General features: G+C 39.9%; 1 protein-coding gene across 2 annotated transcripts in view; it reads left to right on the top strand.

Moving 5' to 3' along the window:
- Nucleotides 1–17682, top strand: part of Uhrf1bp1l (UHRF1 binding protein 1 like) — a 73331-nt gene that overhangs the window by 31138 nt on the left and 24511 nt on the right. For both annotated transcript variants that reach the window (XM_021204753.1, XM_029542291.1), the window contains 8 exons: nt 1154–1245; nt 5202–5391; nt 6500–6640; nt 7900–8070; nt 11800–11980; nt 14067–14150; nt 16277–16459; nt 17071–17189. In XM_021204753.1, coding sequence (XP_021060412.1) covers nt 1154–1245; nt 5202–5391; nt 6500–6640; nt 7900–8070; nt 11800–11980; nt 14067–14150; nt 16277–16459; nt 17071–17189 — 1161 coding nt within the window. The remainder of the gene's footprint in view (nt 1–1153; nt 1246–5201; nt 5392–6499; nt 6641–7899; nt 8071–11799; nt 11981–14066; nt 14151–16276; nt 16460–17070; nt 17190–17682) is intronic.

Below are 17682 nucleotides of genomic sequence, written 5' to 3'. Positions count from 1 at the left end.
TGTCCTGGAATTCACTTTGTAGACCAGGCTGGCCTCGAACTCAGAAATCCGCCTGCCTCTGCCTCCCGAGTGCTGGGATTAAAGGTGTGCGCCACCACTCCCGGCTTTCCATAAGTATTTCTTATTAAAATCACCTGTTTTCTTTTTGGGTTTTCAAGACAAGATTTCTCTCTGTGTAGCCTCTGTTCTAGAATTCCTTAGACCAGGCTAGCCCTCAAACCACAAGAGATCTGTCTGCCTCTACTGGTGTCACCACTGCCCAGCCAAGATTATTCTTGTTCTTGACTTTAGTTATTGTTAACTAAGATAATTTCTAAATCAGAAATTCCTCTATTAATTATTTTCACCCCCAGATCCTGAGAAAGCCTTAAACACAGGATATGTAGCACCGCATATTACTTTTCCATAATCACTTGTCCCACCAGCTGTACTCATTTAAGTCATTGCTCTTCTACCAAGTTCCGCCCGGGGCGCCAAGCTAGAAGCTTCAATCCCTGCCAACTCTCCGGTCTCTGGGATCTGTGATTGATCTGCTTCCTCATCTCTCACCTGAGACAGGGCCGCCACCTTCTCGGTGCCCTTCCTGCCTCCGTTCTCTTTCTCCTCTGAAATGAAAGCATAATTATTAGTAAATATTCTGATAAATCAGAAATCTAGTTAGCTTCCTGTAATGGGTTATATTAACTGTCAACTTGACTAAAATGACCTGTTTTTTGATCTTAAGAAATTTTTATTTTAACAGGTTGATTGAACACACAATAAAATAAGATGAATATAGATAATGATAAATGCTGTTCTTAAAGTCGTGAATTTGTGGATACAGTCACTGTCAAAAGACATTAGATCTATCTTGAAGAACAAAGCTATCTAGAGAAGAACTTTTCTTACTGTAGAGTGTTTCCCTCTCTCACTTATCAATAATATAATAATACGGGATTAGAGATAATGCTTCATTAAATTCAGTGGCCTAATCAGTTAATGGCTGCTTCTGTATTTTCTCCCCCACTCATAGAATGAGTGCAGGACTGAGTGCTTTGTTTTCTCTTTCAGGGTTTTTATAATTGTTAGCTTCTGTCCTACATAAGCAAAAGACAAAGTACCCTTCATCCTTTGACAGTTCACATACATTTCTAATTATTGATTTTCTTATTAGTCTCTAGATAAAGTGATAATGGAGATGAGTACATGTGAAGAGCCACGAGCCCCTAACGGTCCATCACCGATTGCAACTGCCTCAGGACAGAGGTAAGCCGTGGTCTTGTGTGGCTCTGTGTGGCTGTTAAAGACTGTCCTGTTCTGTAGTAGGCTCTCTTATCTGCAGCAACAGGATAGGAAGATATAAAATACTTTAACCTCACATACCCTCTCCTGAGGCCACCTCTGCATTAGAGAGACTCCATATTCTGTTAGTGGCTGGTTAATTCTAAGTTCCGTTCCTCATGATTATCAAATTGTTAAATAGTAATGAGTAGGCAAGAGCAGTTCAGAAGAGCTTAGGTATTCTATAAATCAGATCATCTCTTAATTTTTCATTACAGTAGCTGTCTGTGCTTTCATTTTTCATGTCTTCAGTTAGCTGTGACTAGAGACAGTCTAAAAATACCAGATGGAACGTTCTGGAAATAATTAATAAAATTTGAAAATCTATGCTATTATGAGTGTCATGAAAGACTGAAATTTAAGTGAATATACAACTCATTTATTTGTTCACTGCATTCATTCTGTGTAGGCTGCTGCTGGATAGTCAGGCCGCCGCTGCCTGGGTTCTCTGATCAGTTGTCAGGATCACAGTGTTTTGGGTTCAGGTAACTTTTACATAGCAATACTCATAAAATTGCAGTATATATGCTGCTTGCCTTATTTCATCTATCACGTGGGCCTATATTTCCTTACGTTATTACAAGAAGGGCATGTTTCGCCTAAACTGTTTTGATCTGGGGATGTAACTTAATTGATGGATTATTTCACTTTGCATGTTCGAAGCCCTGGGCTTCTGCAGCACTACTCAGAAACAAATGTAGTGAGATATGACTGGAATCCCAGCTCTCAGGAAGTAGAGACAGAAGGATACAGAGTTCAGGGTCACCTTTGGCTACCTATCTGAGATCCTGTTTCAAAACCAAAATATCTTAAGAATGTCCTTTTTTCTCCACAATGTATAGTTATACTTGCTCTTTTATTATTACTTACTGCTGCCTCTTGTGTCTAACTTATCAATTAAACTCCTTTATAGGTATATGTATACAGAAAAAATAGCATTATACAGTTCAGTAGAATCTGTGATTTCAGGCAACCACTGGAGTCTTAGAACATTAATATTTCTCTGCATCTCATTTCCTAGGCATTAGTGAACTTCTGTCATTCTTCTTTATTTTTTATTATTTTATTTTTTAAGATTTATTTATTTATTTAGTATATGTAAGAACACTGTAGCTGTCTTCAGACACACCAGAAAAGGGCGTGAGATCTCATTACAGCTGCTTGTGAGCCACCATGCGATTGCTGGGATTTAAACTCAGGACCTTCTGAAGAGCAGTCAGTGCTCTTAACCGCTGAGCCATCTTTCCAGCTCCCACTTCTGTCATTCTTAAAAGTTAACTGATGTCTTTGTAAATTATAGAAGTATAAAATAATCAGCTTCAAAAAACGTCACATTCCACAAGTTAAATTTGGATTGATAAAATCATATGCAAGTAAAATAGTGTCGTGTGGACTATTTTATAAAACTTTCTGGTGACAGAAGCCATCTAGGAAAGGCTATGGCAGGTAAGTGAGTTTCCTGGAGATGGCCCACTGTTCTGCATGGCTGCGATGGGTGCACTCTGGAGAGGCACGGTCCCAGAGACTTTGTCCCAGATTGTTTCTCTCTGCTGATATGCCTTTCCTGCCAGTATTGCATAGCCTAATTATGCCTGGGCATCGGCCCATCCTATTGGGCAGAGTTCCCGCTGATCAACATGAAGATGAACTTTCATGAATTAATGCTAGATGAATCAATTACTGTATTGCATTCCTGATTTGATTCAAATAATTTTAAGAAGAAAGTTTAAGAGATGGTTTTAATTGTTTTGCCAGAAAGATGTAATAGAGTGAAAATCAAGAATAGAATGTGCCCCTCCTCATAGAATAATAGTAAGTAAAGGAATGCAATGGACTTTCATAAATTATGTAAAGAAGAGAAATACACTTGGGACACATTTGTGATCAAGGAAAGAGATTCTTACTAGGTCGGGTCCAAGGATGAAACCACTGGTGTGTGCTCTGATAAGGCCAGGCCATGTGAAACTGTTGCTTTGAGCTTATAATGAGCTTATAGAATGAAACACTGATTTGAATTTACTATTCACATCCTTCTGTAACTCTCCTTTTGTGTAACTTTTTTTATGAGTTAATTTTATAAAGAACTTTTCTCTAGAAGGTATAAATTGCTAGAGAAAAGAAATACAATGTGGCTTTTGGGGTTCTGTCCCACCTACCCATGCATATATTTACATATGTCTGTCTGTCTATATGCATCTACATACATATGTGTGTAAGTTTGTGTGTGTGTGTGTGTGTGTGTGTGTGTGATGTGTACTTGTGTATTGATGAAACAGGTAGTTGGGCCCAGCCAAATGTGTGTGTGTGTGTGTGTGTGTGTGTGTGTGTGTGTGTGTTTGTGTATGCATGCCTGACTTTCTTCTTCCTTTTTTTTTTTCTTTCTGGCTCACAAAGAGTTAACGAACTCTGAGCCTCTCATCTGGCCAGCTGACCAGTAGGGGCCATAGAGAAAAGAGCTCTGGTAACTAAGCCTTTTTTTCTTAATCCCCTGCTGCTCTCAGCAGGAGGTAAATTGCTGAAGCCTTGGCTTACCCATCTACTGCCTTCCTAGGGAATTTGATCCTGGGAAGCCCCCAGCATTATTGAAAAGTTGAAATAGATTTTTAAGAATTACTTGGTTATGGGATGGATCCCCAGGTGGGGCAGTCTTTGGATGGTCATTCCTTCAATGTCTGCTCCGAACTTTGTCTCTGTAACTTCTTCCATGGGTGTTTTGTTCTCCCTTCTAAGAAGGATCGAAGCATCCACACTTTGGTCTTCTTCTTGAGTTTCATGTGTTTTACAAATTGTATCTTGGGATTCTGAGCTTCAGGGCTAATATCCAGAGCTCCCTGGGACTAAACCACCAATCAAAGAAAACACATGGTGGAACTCATCGCTCTAGCTGCATATGTAGCAGAGGATAGCCTAGTCGGTCATCAATGAGAGGAGAGGCCCTTGGTCCTGTGAAGGTTCTGTGCCCCAGAATAGGGGAATGCCAGGGCCAGGAAGCTAGAGTGGGTGGGTTGGTGAGCAGGGGGAGGGGAAAGGGATAGGGGATTTTCGGAGGGGAAACTAGCAAAGGGGATAACATTTGAAATGTAAAAAAGAAAATATCTAATAAAAAAAAGAGAGAGATGAAAAAAAAAAAGAGTTACTTATTCAAGAGGCCGGAGAGATGACTCAGGAGTTAGGAGCATTTGGTGCTCTTGCAGAGGATCCGGGTTTGGGTGTCAGCACCCACATGGCTGATCACAACCTTCTCAAACTTCTGTTGTAGCAGTATCCAGCCAGCATCTTCTTCTGGTCTCTGTGTACTCACATACTCGAAGGCAAAGTACTCACACGTATAAGATGAAAATAAATCTTTAAAAAAACAAGACTGGTGAGATGGCTGAGCGGGTGAGGGCCACAGGGTTGCACACTGTGGAAGGAGAGGAGCAGCTCAGACAAATCCTAACTTCCCATGTGTTTGTATAATGTTACGAGAGAAAAGAAATAAAGTGTGCCATGATGCCTAAAAGAGCTGTGCTTATTGGCTGTGGAGCTTAGCTTTGGACCACATGCAACAGTGACAGGGAAAATGGCTTTCATGTTAATTCTATAATTTCTCCATTATATAGAAACTTACTTTATAGTATGGACTAACATTTCGCGTTGGATAGAGTGGTTTGTTTTTAGACTGGCTTGTCTGAAAGAGTTGGAGAAAAGGTAGAAGCCCTTGTGAGATTGTTGAAGGGGAACTGTATAGTAAGACTGATTGCCTTGCAGTTTTCACGGTGGGAAGTGTGAGTTGGATATTAAGCATGTTGTATGTGGACTTGCTTGCCATCACTAGCCAGTACTTTACTGACTTTATTCTTGCTTTTGTACATTGTATTTTGTTTTGCTTTGTTTTCCAGCGAGTACGGCTTTGCTGAAAAGGTTGTTGAGGGAATTACTGTTTCTGTCAACTCTATTGTCATCAGAATCGGAGCGAAAGCTTTCAATGCCTCCTTTGAACTTTCTCAGCTCCGAATCTACAGTGTCAATGCGCAGTGGGAGCACGGGGACCTGAGGTTTACTCGGATTCAGGATCCGCAGAGAAGAGAGGTGAGAGGCTTACTTTCTGACTAAAACCCATCGTAGTCAGTGGTGGATAAACAGAGACAGTTCAAAATGACATCTGGGACCTGTGAAGATGGCTCAGTGGGGAGGGCACTTGCTGCCAAGTGATGACCTGATTCCCTGGAACCCATGTGGTAGGAGGAGAGAACTGACTCCTGCTGAGGCACATGGATGCCCACACTTATGTACACATATCCACGCATGCACACAATTAGTAGAGCACCCAGAGGGGTGCCCTGCAGTTGGAATACATGGTGCTGTTGCAGAAGCCCTGCATTTGGTTCCTACCAGGACCTACCCTTCGAGGCTCACAGACACCTGGAACTCCAGCGCCAGGGTGATCTGACTCTTTTCTGGCTTCTACAGGCGCATGCACACATGGTACCCTTACATACACTTAAGCGTGTACATCTATGGTTGCCAGGAATCATATTCTAGTTGATTGTTTTTCTTCTGGACTCACAAGTATCCTTTGATATTAACCTAAATTATTTAATTTTAATATTTTACTATATAAATCTTTAACCTTATAAAAGTAATGAGTCCTACTTTGTGTGTGTGCATGTGTGTATATGCATGTGTTTCTGTGTGACTGTGTACTTATTTGTATCTGCATGTGTGTGTCTGTACATGTATGTACCTGTGTATGTGTCTATTTCTGTATATATGTGTGCTTGAGTGTTGGTGCACGTGCAGGCGTGCATGCTCACCGTGGCATGCATGTGGAGGTCAGAGAACAACTTTGTGGAGTCAGTTCTCCTCCCATATTTGTGTGGGTTCCAGGGGTCAAGCTGAGGTCGGCCAATCACAGAGCACTGTTAGCTCCTTTGCATTTTACTCCACCACTGCTTTAGTGATGATTCTGGTGCTACGTGTTAGTGATGCTATTTTCTAAATGAAATTACCAGGACTCTTACAGATGAGGACGATTCTGAATGTGTGTTATTGAGTTTGATGAAGCATATAAAAGTAGCTCGAATATTTTTAGAATATCACACAAATTAGTTGGGAATGTGCATGTTTTATTTGCTTTCATAAATGTACGCTTGTCCTATTTTGCATGAGAAACAGCTGATCTCTGTTTTCTCCTTAGGTTTTGACATTTAAGGAAATAAATTGGCAGATGATTCGAATTGAGGCAGATGCTACCCAAAGTTCACATCTTGAAATTATGTGTGCTCCTGTTCGATTAATAACTAATCAGTCAAAAATCCGAGTAACCCTTAAAAGAAGAGTAAGTAAGATGGTCTTTTGGCTGCTGTGGTAGCTGATAGAGTAAGCGGGAGAGTCGGGGTGCTCTGACACTGTGTGCCGTGTTCAGCCAGTGTTGGCAGGTAAAGGGGGATGCAGTGGTCGCCTGTGCCTGTAGAAAGCTAGCGCAGTTACAGCGCTCTTGCTCTGGTAATAGGTGAGTGAATAGATTCTTTCAGATTCATATGTTTGCTGTGTTAGAATTTCATGTCACAGGCTGGGATTATAGCTTGTGGTAGAATGCTAACTTAGCATCAGTTAGGCCCTGAGTTCAGTCCTCAGATGCAGCTAGGAAAAAAAAAAATGAAGAAGTTGAGGCCGAGGAAGAAGAAACTCCTCAACGATGGTCTTTATTATCAGTAGCCAAAAGGTCAGTAAGTTTTAAAGATTCTTCCAGAGGGGATACGTCATGGCACACACCTTTAGCCCACCACTTGGAAGGCAGGGTTCCAGTTACATAGAAATGCCCTGTTTCAAACAAAGACTTTGGTGGTAACTTAGATAAATGAAGAAACCAGCGGTAAGAGGATTAGAGTGTGAGGGTCCACTGGGGCTGGAGATGAGACTGAAAGGGAGGGGATGATCCTTTTAGTGTGCTCTGTGCTCTGTGTCGCTGCACAGTAACATACAGATCTGTGGTGAGCTCCGCTGAAGGGGGCTTTCTGTGAGTTGGACAGAGAAGGATTCCCTGAAATGTGAAGTGTGGGCGAAATAGCGGTCAGGTATTTGATGAATTATTAATTCCTCTTTCTCAGGTAGGATGAGTTCAGTTAATGGAAGTGATTATGATCTGTGACACTGGACATTATATAGAAATTATATACATGTTATATAATCTGTACTTCAGAAACTTGTCAGTCTTTCTTGTAGCATGATTTCTAGCTTTGAGAAATATTCTATTATATAAGAACTCAATTAATTGTTACATTTTCATTCTTGTTTATCGTTTATCTTGTGAGAAGTGATACCCATGCCATTCTGTGTGTGAAGGTCAGAGGATGATTTGGGGGTGTTGGGTCTCTTCTTCCACAATGTGGGTCCTGAGGATTGATCTCAGGTCATCAGGCTTGGTGGCAAGTGATTTTGCCTGCTGAGCCAGCTTGGTGGCTTAAATACTTATTAAATGAAGGCAATATCCAAATTCACATTTAATCCAACCAAAACACTTTATGCTTTTAAAAAAATGAAAGTGTGTTATAAGTTCTGTTCTTGGATTAATTGTCTAAATCATTTTTCTTACAGTTAAAAGACTGCAATGTCATTGCAACAAAGTTAGTTCTAATCCTGGATGATTTGTTATGGGTTTTAACGGATTCTCAGTTGAAGGCTATGGTGCAATATGCAAAGTCTCTTAGTGAAGCAATAGAGAAATCAACAGAGCAAAGGAAGAGCATGGCTCCTGAACCTACTCAGGTATGCTACAGATTCACAGAATAACGCCCGTGTGACTCGTTTAACCAGTTCAGTGGGTGAGCTGCTATTTCCTTTGTGTGATATTGTGACATTGAAATTAAGTATCTCCTTTATCTAACTCTGATGCAGGACAATGTTATATAGGACATTACTGTGTGTCTAGTGCTTATTTTGCTTGGAGCTCTTTGACTGATTGGCAGTGTAGAGTGTTTGATGGCACCGTGCATGGAGGACATAGGAGTCTGTCGAGTCACTGCTTCATCAGCTGTACCTGTTTCCTTGGGGCAGAGTCCCTCTCCCTGAGCTTGCAGATGGACTGGCAAGCAGCCCCAGTCATCCTGGCTCCTCCTTTCACAGTGCTGGGGTTAGAGTTGGCAGCGCCTCACTGTTTCCATGAGGGCTGGGGACTTGAACTCAAGTCTTTGTGCATGTACAGCCGCTGCTTTTATGCACTGAGCCATCTTCTAGCCCAGTAATGCTTTTTAGGAAGTTAGAAACAATCAAGGGAAATAGAAATCAAGCCTGGATATTATAAGAGAAGGCACTGAAGGCTGACAGCACAGATAGCATGTCAGGATCTGGGGACACTGACACTGAAGGCAGAGCATCTGTTAGTGTCGTCTGATGGCCAGTGGTGGGTGGGGTGGCTATAAGAAATGTCAATTTATGTGGAGAAAACTAATTTTTCACTTTTTCCCAGTGTTAAATTCTAATTGCTAATACGTAAACATCTTGTAGAAGGGATGTGGAAAATTCCAGTGTGTAGTATTTTTAATTATTTTATTAAAAGTAGAAATAATTTCATAACTTGTAAAATTTTTGTAAGATATTATAAAATCACACTTGTGTGAGGTTTTTGTTTTTTAGTGTGGTGATACTTGTCATCTGTCTAGCTCAGTGGTGATGGGGCTTGGTACATGGAGTGGCATCACTGTCGTGTCTCAGTGCTGTTCAGAGTGGCACTGTCAGCTGCCTACCGTGTGACCCTGCCTTCAAGGGCCTCAGAGTGATGGAGAGTATAACATAAACCCTGCCTCAGAGGGAAGGAGCACATGAGGGCAGGCTGGAGATGTGAAAGGAACACAGAGTCCTGCCTGGGCTGTAGGATTGGAGATGTTTTATAAGGAACATCGTAAGACCGTGTCTTAAAAAGTGAGGAGCCAAGCTAGGGAGATGGCTCCGTGGAAAAGGTGCTTGCTGAGCCATTGTTAGGATTCCGAGTTTGTACCCGCAGCACCCATGGAAGGCCAGATGCAATATAATCGTCTCTAGTGCCCGTGTTCCTGTGGGAGATGAGGAGTGGGGCTCCTGGGCCAGTGTGCAGAGGCCTGCACAGCATGCACACACCCCACACTTTGTTTCTGAGACTTGCTTTTTAAGGAAATTGAGTTCCACCCCGTATGTGCTGTTTATTTTTCCTGATGGCCTGAGAATATGCTTGTTTTAGATGTTACATGAGTTCTCCAGTGCCGGCGCCATGATTACAATGATCCTACGTAAGAAATGAAAGACACTCTTACCAATCTTTGCTCTGTGATGGACTTGTCCAGAAAGAACAAGTACTTTTGGGAACAAGACGGGAAACTTGAGCTACTTGCTGACAAAAATGAATGATTCCCTTGACTAAGTAACAAATGACTTCCATTACTTTGTTTTGAATCCATTTGGAGGAGGAGCTAATATATCTCAGGAGGAACTAGAAGGATTGATTGGGTTATTGGAAGTAATATAATATGGTAAGCATATTAGGAATCCTAGCATGTAACTTGGAGTTTAAAGTACCAAACTCCATTTTAAAGTCAAATTCCTCATATATTGAAACATCCCTGTATCCCTGGGATGAAGCCTACTTGATCATGGTGAACGATCATTTTGATATACTCTTGGATTCAGTTTGCGAGAATGTTCGTATTTTCAGATCAAATTTCGTAAGGGAAATTGGTTTGAAGTTTTCTTTCTTTGTTGGGTCTTTGTGAGGTTTAGGTATTAGTGTGTCTGTGGCTTCATAAAATGAATTGGGTAGTGTTCCTTCTGTTTCTATTTTGTGCAATAGTTTGAAGAGTACTGGTATTAAATAATCTTTGAAGGTCTGATACAATTCTGCACTAAAATCATCTGGCCCTGGGCTTTTTTTGATTGGGAGATTTTTAATGACTGCTTCTACTTCCATAGGGGTTATGGGACTGATAGATGGTTTGTTTAGTCCTGATTTAACTTTGGTACCTGGTATCTATCTGTCTGGAAAATCATTCATTTCATCTAGATTTTTCAGTTTTGTTGAGTATGTTTTTGTAGTAGGATGTGATGATTTTTTAAAATTTCCTCAGTTTCTGTTGTTAGGTCTCCTTTTTCATTTCTGATTTTGTTAATGTGGATACTATCTTTGTGTCTTCTAGTTAGTCTGGCTAAGGGTTTATCTATCTTGATTCTCTCAAAGAACCAGCTCCTGGTTTTGTTGATTCTTTGTATAGTTCTCTCTCTCTCTCTCTCTCTCTCTCTCTCTCTCTCTCTCTCTCTTTTTTTCTATTTGGTTGATTTCATCTCTGAGTTTGACTATTTCCTGCCATCTGCTCCTCTTGAGTGTATTTGCTTCTTTCTGTTCTAGAACTTTCAGGTGTGCTGTTAAAGTGCTAGTGTATGCTCTCTCCAGTCAGTCAGTCAGTCTGTCTGTCTTCCTTCCTTCCTTCCTTCCTTCCTTCCTTCCTTCCTTCCTTCCTTCCTTCCTTCTTCCCTCCCTCCCTCCCTCCCTCCCTCTCTCTTTCTTTTTTTAAATTCCTGTTTTTGAAGTACAATCTTTTTTTTTTTTAAAAAAGATTTTATTTATTATTATAAATAAGCACACTGTAGCTGTCTTCAGACACACCAGAAGAGGGCGTAAGATCTCATTACAGATGGTTTTGAGCCACCATGTGGTTGCAGAGATTTGAACTCAGGACCTTTGGAAGAGCAGTCAGTGCTCTTAACTGCTGAGCCATCTCTCCAGTCCCTCCAGTTTCTTTCTGGAGGCACTCAGAACTATGAGTTTTCCTCTTAGCACTGCTTTCATTAATTCTAAAAAGTCTTTAATTTTTTTTCACTATTTCTTCCCTGACCAAGTTATCATTGAGTAGAGAGTTGTTCAGCTTTCATGCGTATGTGTGCTTTCTGTTGTTTTTGTTGTGGTTGAAGACCAGCCTTAGTCCATGGTGATGATGTGTGGGACTATTTCACTTTTCTTGTAGTTGTTGAGGCTTGTTTTGTATGCAATTACATGGTCATTTGTGGAGCAGGTACCATGAGGCACTGAGAAAAAGGTGTATTCTTTTGTTTTAGGATGGGTTAGAGCAAGAGGGCAGGGCTGGTCCAGGAGAAGTGTGTATATGGATATTTGAAAATAGCTTGAAAGAACTATCAAGCCAGATTGGAAAGCAATATCTACATCTTCCAAAAGTTACAGATAAGGATCTGCGGGTTTTAGAATGATAGTGTCTTGTTTTGTTAGCCATAAAACGAAATACAGAGGAGAAAGCATCCTTGACGGAAGAGGAAAGGAAAAAGAATGCTAGAATGTAAGTATGTACAGATGTGAACTGAAATTTATTGGGCTTTTGGTACCAGCAGCTGAGCTACTGGTACAAAATGTATCATGCTCATTTTCCATGAGTTTATTGCTGGAAACATTCAGGTTTGCTTGTCTTGTGACACTCTGAGGAGCGAGTGGGCAGTGACAGTGTGGTTTGGACTCTTTAGAGCTCTACAGCCATATCATCTGCACAGCACGTCAAGACCCCACAGGCTGCCAATGCTCCCGACCTGAGCGATGCAATTGTGAAACTGTTCAATGACTTTGATGTGAAGGAAACCTCCCATCATCTAGTGATTTCCCATCTAGATCTGCACATCTGTGATGATATCCATGCAAAAGAAAAAGGTAATCTTGCACCAGACTATTTTGGCTTTTGCACAGATCAGCTATGAAACTTATTTATTACATGGAGTATATATTGTAGAATATGAAACATTGCTTGAAATTTTTTATTGGTATGAAGTTTTGTTTGGCTTTAATAGTTAATACTTAATCTTTTTTTTTTTTTTTTTTAAGGTTTAATTATTTATTTAATGTATGTGAGTGTAGCTGACTTCAGAACCCTGGAAGATGGCTGCAGATCTCATTACAGATGGTTGTGAGCCACCATGTGGTTGCTGGGAGTTGAACTCAGGACCTTTGGAAGAACAATCAGTGCTCTTAACTCCTGAGCCATCTCTCTAGCCCTAATACTTAATCTTAATTAACTGTTGGCTATCAGTGCTAACAGTAAAATTAGGTTTAAAAAACTAAGATTAGCCAATGTGGTGGCACACATCTTTATTCCCAGCACTGGAGAGGCAGAGACAAACAGAGGAATTTAGATTCCAGGCCAGCCTGCTAAAACTACATAAATGAAACCCTGTCTGAAAACAACAACAAAGATTTAATACATGACATCCTTGAATAACTTAGAATTATCTTCTGAAATTATCTATAAATGTTATCCTATCCTTTGTGAGTATGTTTTGAGCATTGTGATAACTATCATGAAGCTAAATTCTATTGGTATTTTGCCTACAAATGTGTCTGTGCATTGGTGTGCGTTTGGTCCCTCTGGAAGCCAGAAGAGGATGTCAGATCCCATGGAGCTAGAGTTATAGATGGCTGTGAGCTGCTGAGTGGGTACTGGAAATTAAACCTTCCTGGAAGAGTAGTAAGTGCTCCTAACCTCTAAGCCATCTCTCCAGCCCTGAATCCATGCTCTTTATACATATAAAGACAACTGTGTCTTTGTCTTTAACATTGTGTCCCCTGCCCCGTCTTCCCAGCCGTTTGTAAGGAAGCAGATTCCTGTGAGTCCATGTCCTTGTTTTTATCCTTACTAAGGAGACTCCGTAACAGGGCAGGCAGAAAGCTGCTCTTGGTCATTTAGAAAATCCAGGTCCCACACTTTCAGTGCTTGATGTTTCTGTTTGTCACAGTGTCAGTGGCCCACTGACTGGGAGAGTTCAGGCAAGCTTAACTCAGGGCCAGGGTTTAGAACCAAGCTGGAGATCGCCTTAAAATTGAGGTATTTGACCTGGGTTCTTCAGGCCTATACCAGAACATCCTTTGGATTTTACTGGTTTTAAAGCTAATTAACTATTAAGGCCTGAGTACCTAGAATTATTCTAGTTATCAGGCAAAGCAGGAGTGTAGAAGACATCATCTGGTGGACTGTGGAGGGAGTAATTAATAGCAGGAATGGCAGAGCCTAGAAAGTACTGAGCAAGAAACGCTTGGCTGTAACATCACATTTTGTTACTATGCCTTAAAGTCTACAGCAGAAAATGACAACTATAAAGCAAGTGTCTCAAAGTAGACCGAAAATGACCACAGATTCCTTTACAGACCCTAAATCTTTTCTTTGCTCTCCATCCCTGCCATGTACTTCTGCTGTTATGAAATTCTAAATACTCTGAAACATTCATCAGTTTGCAGAAAACTTATCTGTGGTAAAACCTAACCAAGATGTATCTATTACCTCACTTATTTTACCTGTTTGGCAGGTTTTGCTGTAGAATACTTTCTATTACTGAGCACTACTTCAGAAACTATTGAATATGCTATGTACATATCATATCACGTTTATATAACCAAAACAGAAAACATTTTGAGTTCTGAAACAACTCTGAACATGTCGAGGTCAGAGGTCAGCATCTTGGGAGTCTGTCCACCCTGAGTCCTGGGGTTGAGCTCCAGCCATCAGGCTGCATGGCAAGTGTTCTTATCTGCCAATCTACCTCACCGGCTGCTTCAGAGGTCCGGATGAGGACTGGGGAGCTTTGCCACGTTGTACTGATGGGTGGAAACTGGGCTAACAGATGACATTGGCTTTGTATAATTGCTATTGCTACTTGGACTCTGGTTTTCCTGATGCTTTTTTAATGGTAAATTCAGTGTTTCTAATACTTGCTTTGTGTTTCTCCTTCTCCTTTTCTCTTCCCAGAGTCAAATAGACGTGTTAGTGGAGGTGCTATGCAACTCTCTTTCACACAGCTGACCATAGACTATTATCCTTATCATAAAGCAGGTGTGTATAATAATTTATTTAAAATATGCAAAACGTGCTTTTCAAATGACATAGCCAATTATTTTTTTCAAATTTAATCTGTATGTTTTAACTTATTAAGAAGAAAAGAGATCAAGATATTGTTATTATTTTTCTTCTGGCAGCATTTTACCAAGAGTATAGAATTGCCTTAGAACTATATTGAGGTGTAGATTATTATTAGAAACTGCACTTGTTAGGAACTGACTGGTTTGGGTTAAGGAATCACTAAATGGTTGAGAACTTGAATAGTGTGTTTGGGCTATGGGTTTGATCCACAACATCTCTCTCTCCCCCTCTCCCTCTCTCCCTCTCCCTCCCTTCCCCCTCCCTCTCTTCTCCCTTTCCCCCTCTCCTCCCTCTCTCTTACACACACACACAGTTGAGGAGGAGAAATAAATAAAATTATCTAAATAAATAATAAATACATTTTTGTTTGGTTTGTTTTGAGAGAAGGTTTCTCTGTAGTCCTGGCTGTCATGGAACTGGTTTTGTAGACCAGGCTATCCTCGAACTCACAGAATCTGCCTGCTGAGTGCTGGGATTAAAGGCATCTGCTGTAACACCCAGCATAAATACATTTTTTACAGCTTATAAAAATTTAGACTATAGTAACATTCATTTGTATTATTTTGTTGTGACAAATCAAATCATTAGTCAATAGTTTGAATTTTTAAATGTTATTGGAACTTTTTTCCACTTTTCTGTATTTTCTAAATTCATCAGTAAGATTTAATATGCTCTTTAATCATCAAATATGCATATATTCTTTTCTTGCAAATATCCAAAACTATTAAAATAGGATGATTTATTTCCAAATTAAGTAATTTGGCTATCATACCAATCTTTTAAATTTTGGTAGTACATTATTTTTCATTTTGTAATTTACACAAATAAGAAAAAAAACAAAAAACAAAAAAACAAAACCCCAGGGGCTGGAGAGATGGCTCAGCGGTTAAGAGCACTGACTGCTCTTCCAGAGGTTCTGAGTGCAAATCCCAGCAACCACATGGTGGCTCACAACCATGTGTAATAAGATCTGATGGCCTCTTTTGGTGTGTCTGAAGACAGCTACAGTGTACTTAAATATAATAAATAATCTTAAAAAAAAACCAGAAAGGAAAAGAAAAAACCCCAAATATTACAGGACTTTAAAAAGCAGTCACAATGTTTTGTTTATGTTTTTCCTGTCAGTGCCCATCATTTCTGTATCAGCACAGACAGATTTAGAAACTCTGCTGCTTGTCTTGGTTTCTTGTGAAGGGCTGTGTTTCTGGTCCTGTCCTCATGGGTAAGGTTTACAGAAGCTGTCAGCTGGATGTCACAGGCCTATAGTTCCAGCACAGTGGCGAGGCAGGAGGATAACAGCTGAGAAGCATCAGTCACACCAGGAAGCATTATCTCAAAGGAAGAGCAAGGCCTCTAACTGTGGAGATTGTTTTTATTTCAGAGGACAAGACTAGTCATAGAGCAGCTTTTCTTAACTTTTGTGTGTACCTTAAACTTTTCTAAGTTGTTACAAAGAAACCTAATCTTGATTTTTGTTTTGTCCTCTCAAAATGTGTAACTATTTATGATTGGTAATTGTATTGTGAAGTTTTGTTTTTTCCTTAAATGTTTTGATAACCATCAGCTTATCAGTTTCATGTACTAGATTATGGCTAGTCACTTAATAAGTCTTTGAAAGGTTTTTTCCCCTTGGTATTTTTCTAAGATGGTTTATAGTAGATGATTGACAGTTAATTGAGCATCTAATGACACTTGTCCTACACTTTAGCTTTGAGTTGAGCATCATCTCACCAAGTGTGGGCTCTAGGCTATGTGCTCTTGATGCTCTTTGCCTGGCTTGCTCTTGTTTTTTTTTAAAAGTATACATATACATGGTATAAATATATATGTAGTTATATGTATATATCATATATATATATTTAAACTGTATATATTTATATGACTTAAGCCTGGTATGGTGAGCTCTCCTGTAATCAAGACCATGTCTGAAAAGAAAAGAAAACTGACTCTCTTGAGAAAAATGACTGTTTTATAAAAACCATTGCTGTAACAGAATAAAAATCATGCATGCAGTAAAGGTCCTCGTATTTGTTTTGCAGGAGATAGTTGCAGTCACTGGATGTATTTCAGTGATGCAACTAAAACAAAAAACGGATGGGCTAACGAGTTGTTACATGAATTCCAATGCAACGTTGAAATGCTTAAGCAGGCCATGAAGGACCGTAATTTAGGCTCACCTCCTAAATCCCCAACACATGCCTCTCCCCAGCACACACAAACAGGTATTTCACCTAATGACATGCCCCTGATATTCAGATGGGGGTGGGGTGGGGGAGAGGAAGGGAGGGTGAGGATATATTTTTGTAAATATTATTTTTAAGCATTATTTTAAAATTTTAATAGTTGTATAATAATGTGCATGTGTATATGTTTATGTATGGGTTTGTGCACATGAGTACAATGCCTGTGAAGTTAGGGGGGGCATGAGATCCCCTGGAATTGAAGTTGTAGGCAGCTCTGAGCTGCCTAACATGGGTACTGGGAACCAAACTTGGGTCCTCTGTAAGAGAACTATGGGTTTTTAGCTGCTGAGTCAGCTCTCTGCTTTTAAGATTAATATAACCAATAATAGTAATAACCACTTAGAATATTTATATTCTTAAGTGGCTTGTTAATTTTTCACTTTAAAATTCTGAGAGAGTGGCTTAAAATGTAATTGAAAATATGATTCTTGTTTTAAAAAAATCATTATAAAAGCCTGCATTCTTGTATCCATGTATATTACCTTGTTTGAGAAATTTAGCTTTCATCTGTTTCTAGTAGCTTTCTGTAAGCAGATTACCTATGAAAAGTAATTTTGTAATAAACTAAAAGGAGTTTTTGTTTCTCACAGAGAAAGATTCAACTCTGAAAGGGACTCCTAAAACACCTTCAGTATTACCTCAACCATCAAAAGCTAAGCTCATGTCTAGTTCTGTTGTTGTTAGACTTGCAGATTTCAATATATATCAGGTATGTATAAAATCTTTACATTGTATAAGCAACCCAGTTAACTATTACCACCATTTATCTTTAAAGATCTAGACTGATTTTATGAAATCTAGTTATCTGGGGTAGAAACTATCAGTTTGCTGATTTTTGTTACCCAGCTTGACTGACACAAGCTGACGTCAAGGGTGTGGTGCTCATGTTGTCATCAGTGCTGAGGCTTCTTCACCAGTTACAGTCTGGGGTTACCTAACTACACTCAGCTTAGTGCTGTGCCTAAAAGCCTCCCAGGTCTCTCTGAAATCTGTTATGTTCATTTTGATTATAAAGAAAAAGAATACAAAGTAGAATGTGTCATAGAAACAATGCACAGGGTACAGTCTGGGAACCTCCAGTACAATTTAGGCTGTGAGTGTTGCTCAGTGGTAGAGAGCTTCCTTAGCATTCAGAAGACCCTGGGTTCCTCCCTAGCACCACAGTGCAGGTGTGTCGCTGTGTACTTGGAGTACTGCCTTTG

Source organism: Mus pahari, chromosome 9, assembly GCF_900095145.1.
Source record: "Mus pahari chromosome 9, PAHARI_EIJ_v1.1, whole genome shotgun sequence".
In the NCBI taxonomy this organism is placed as follows: domain Eukaryota; kingdom Metazoa; phylum Chordata; class Mammalia; order Rodentia; family Muridae; genus Mus; species Mus pahari.
Note: the sequence above shows the minus strand (reverse complement) of the source record. Positions and strands in the feature narration are given on the sequence as shown.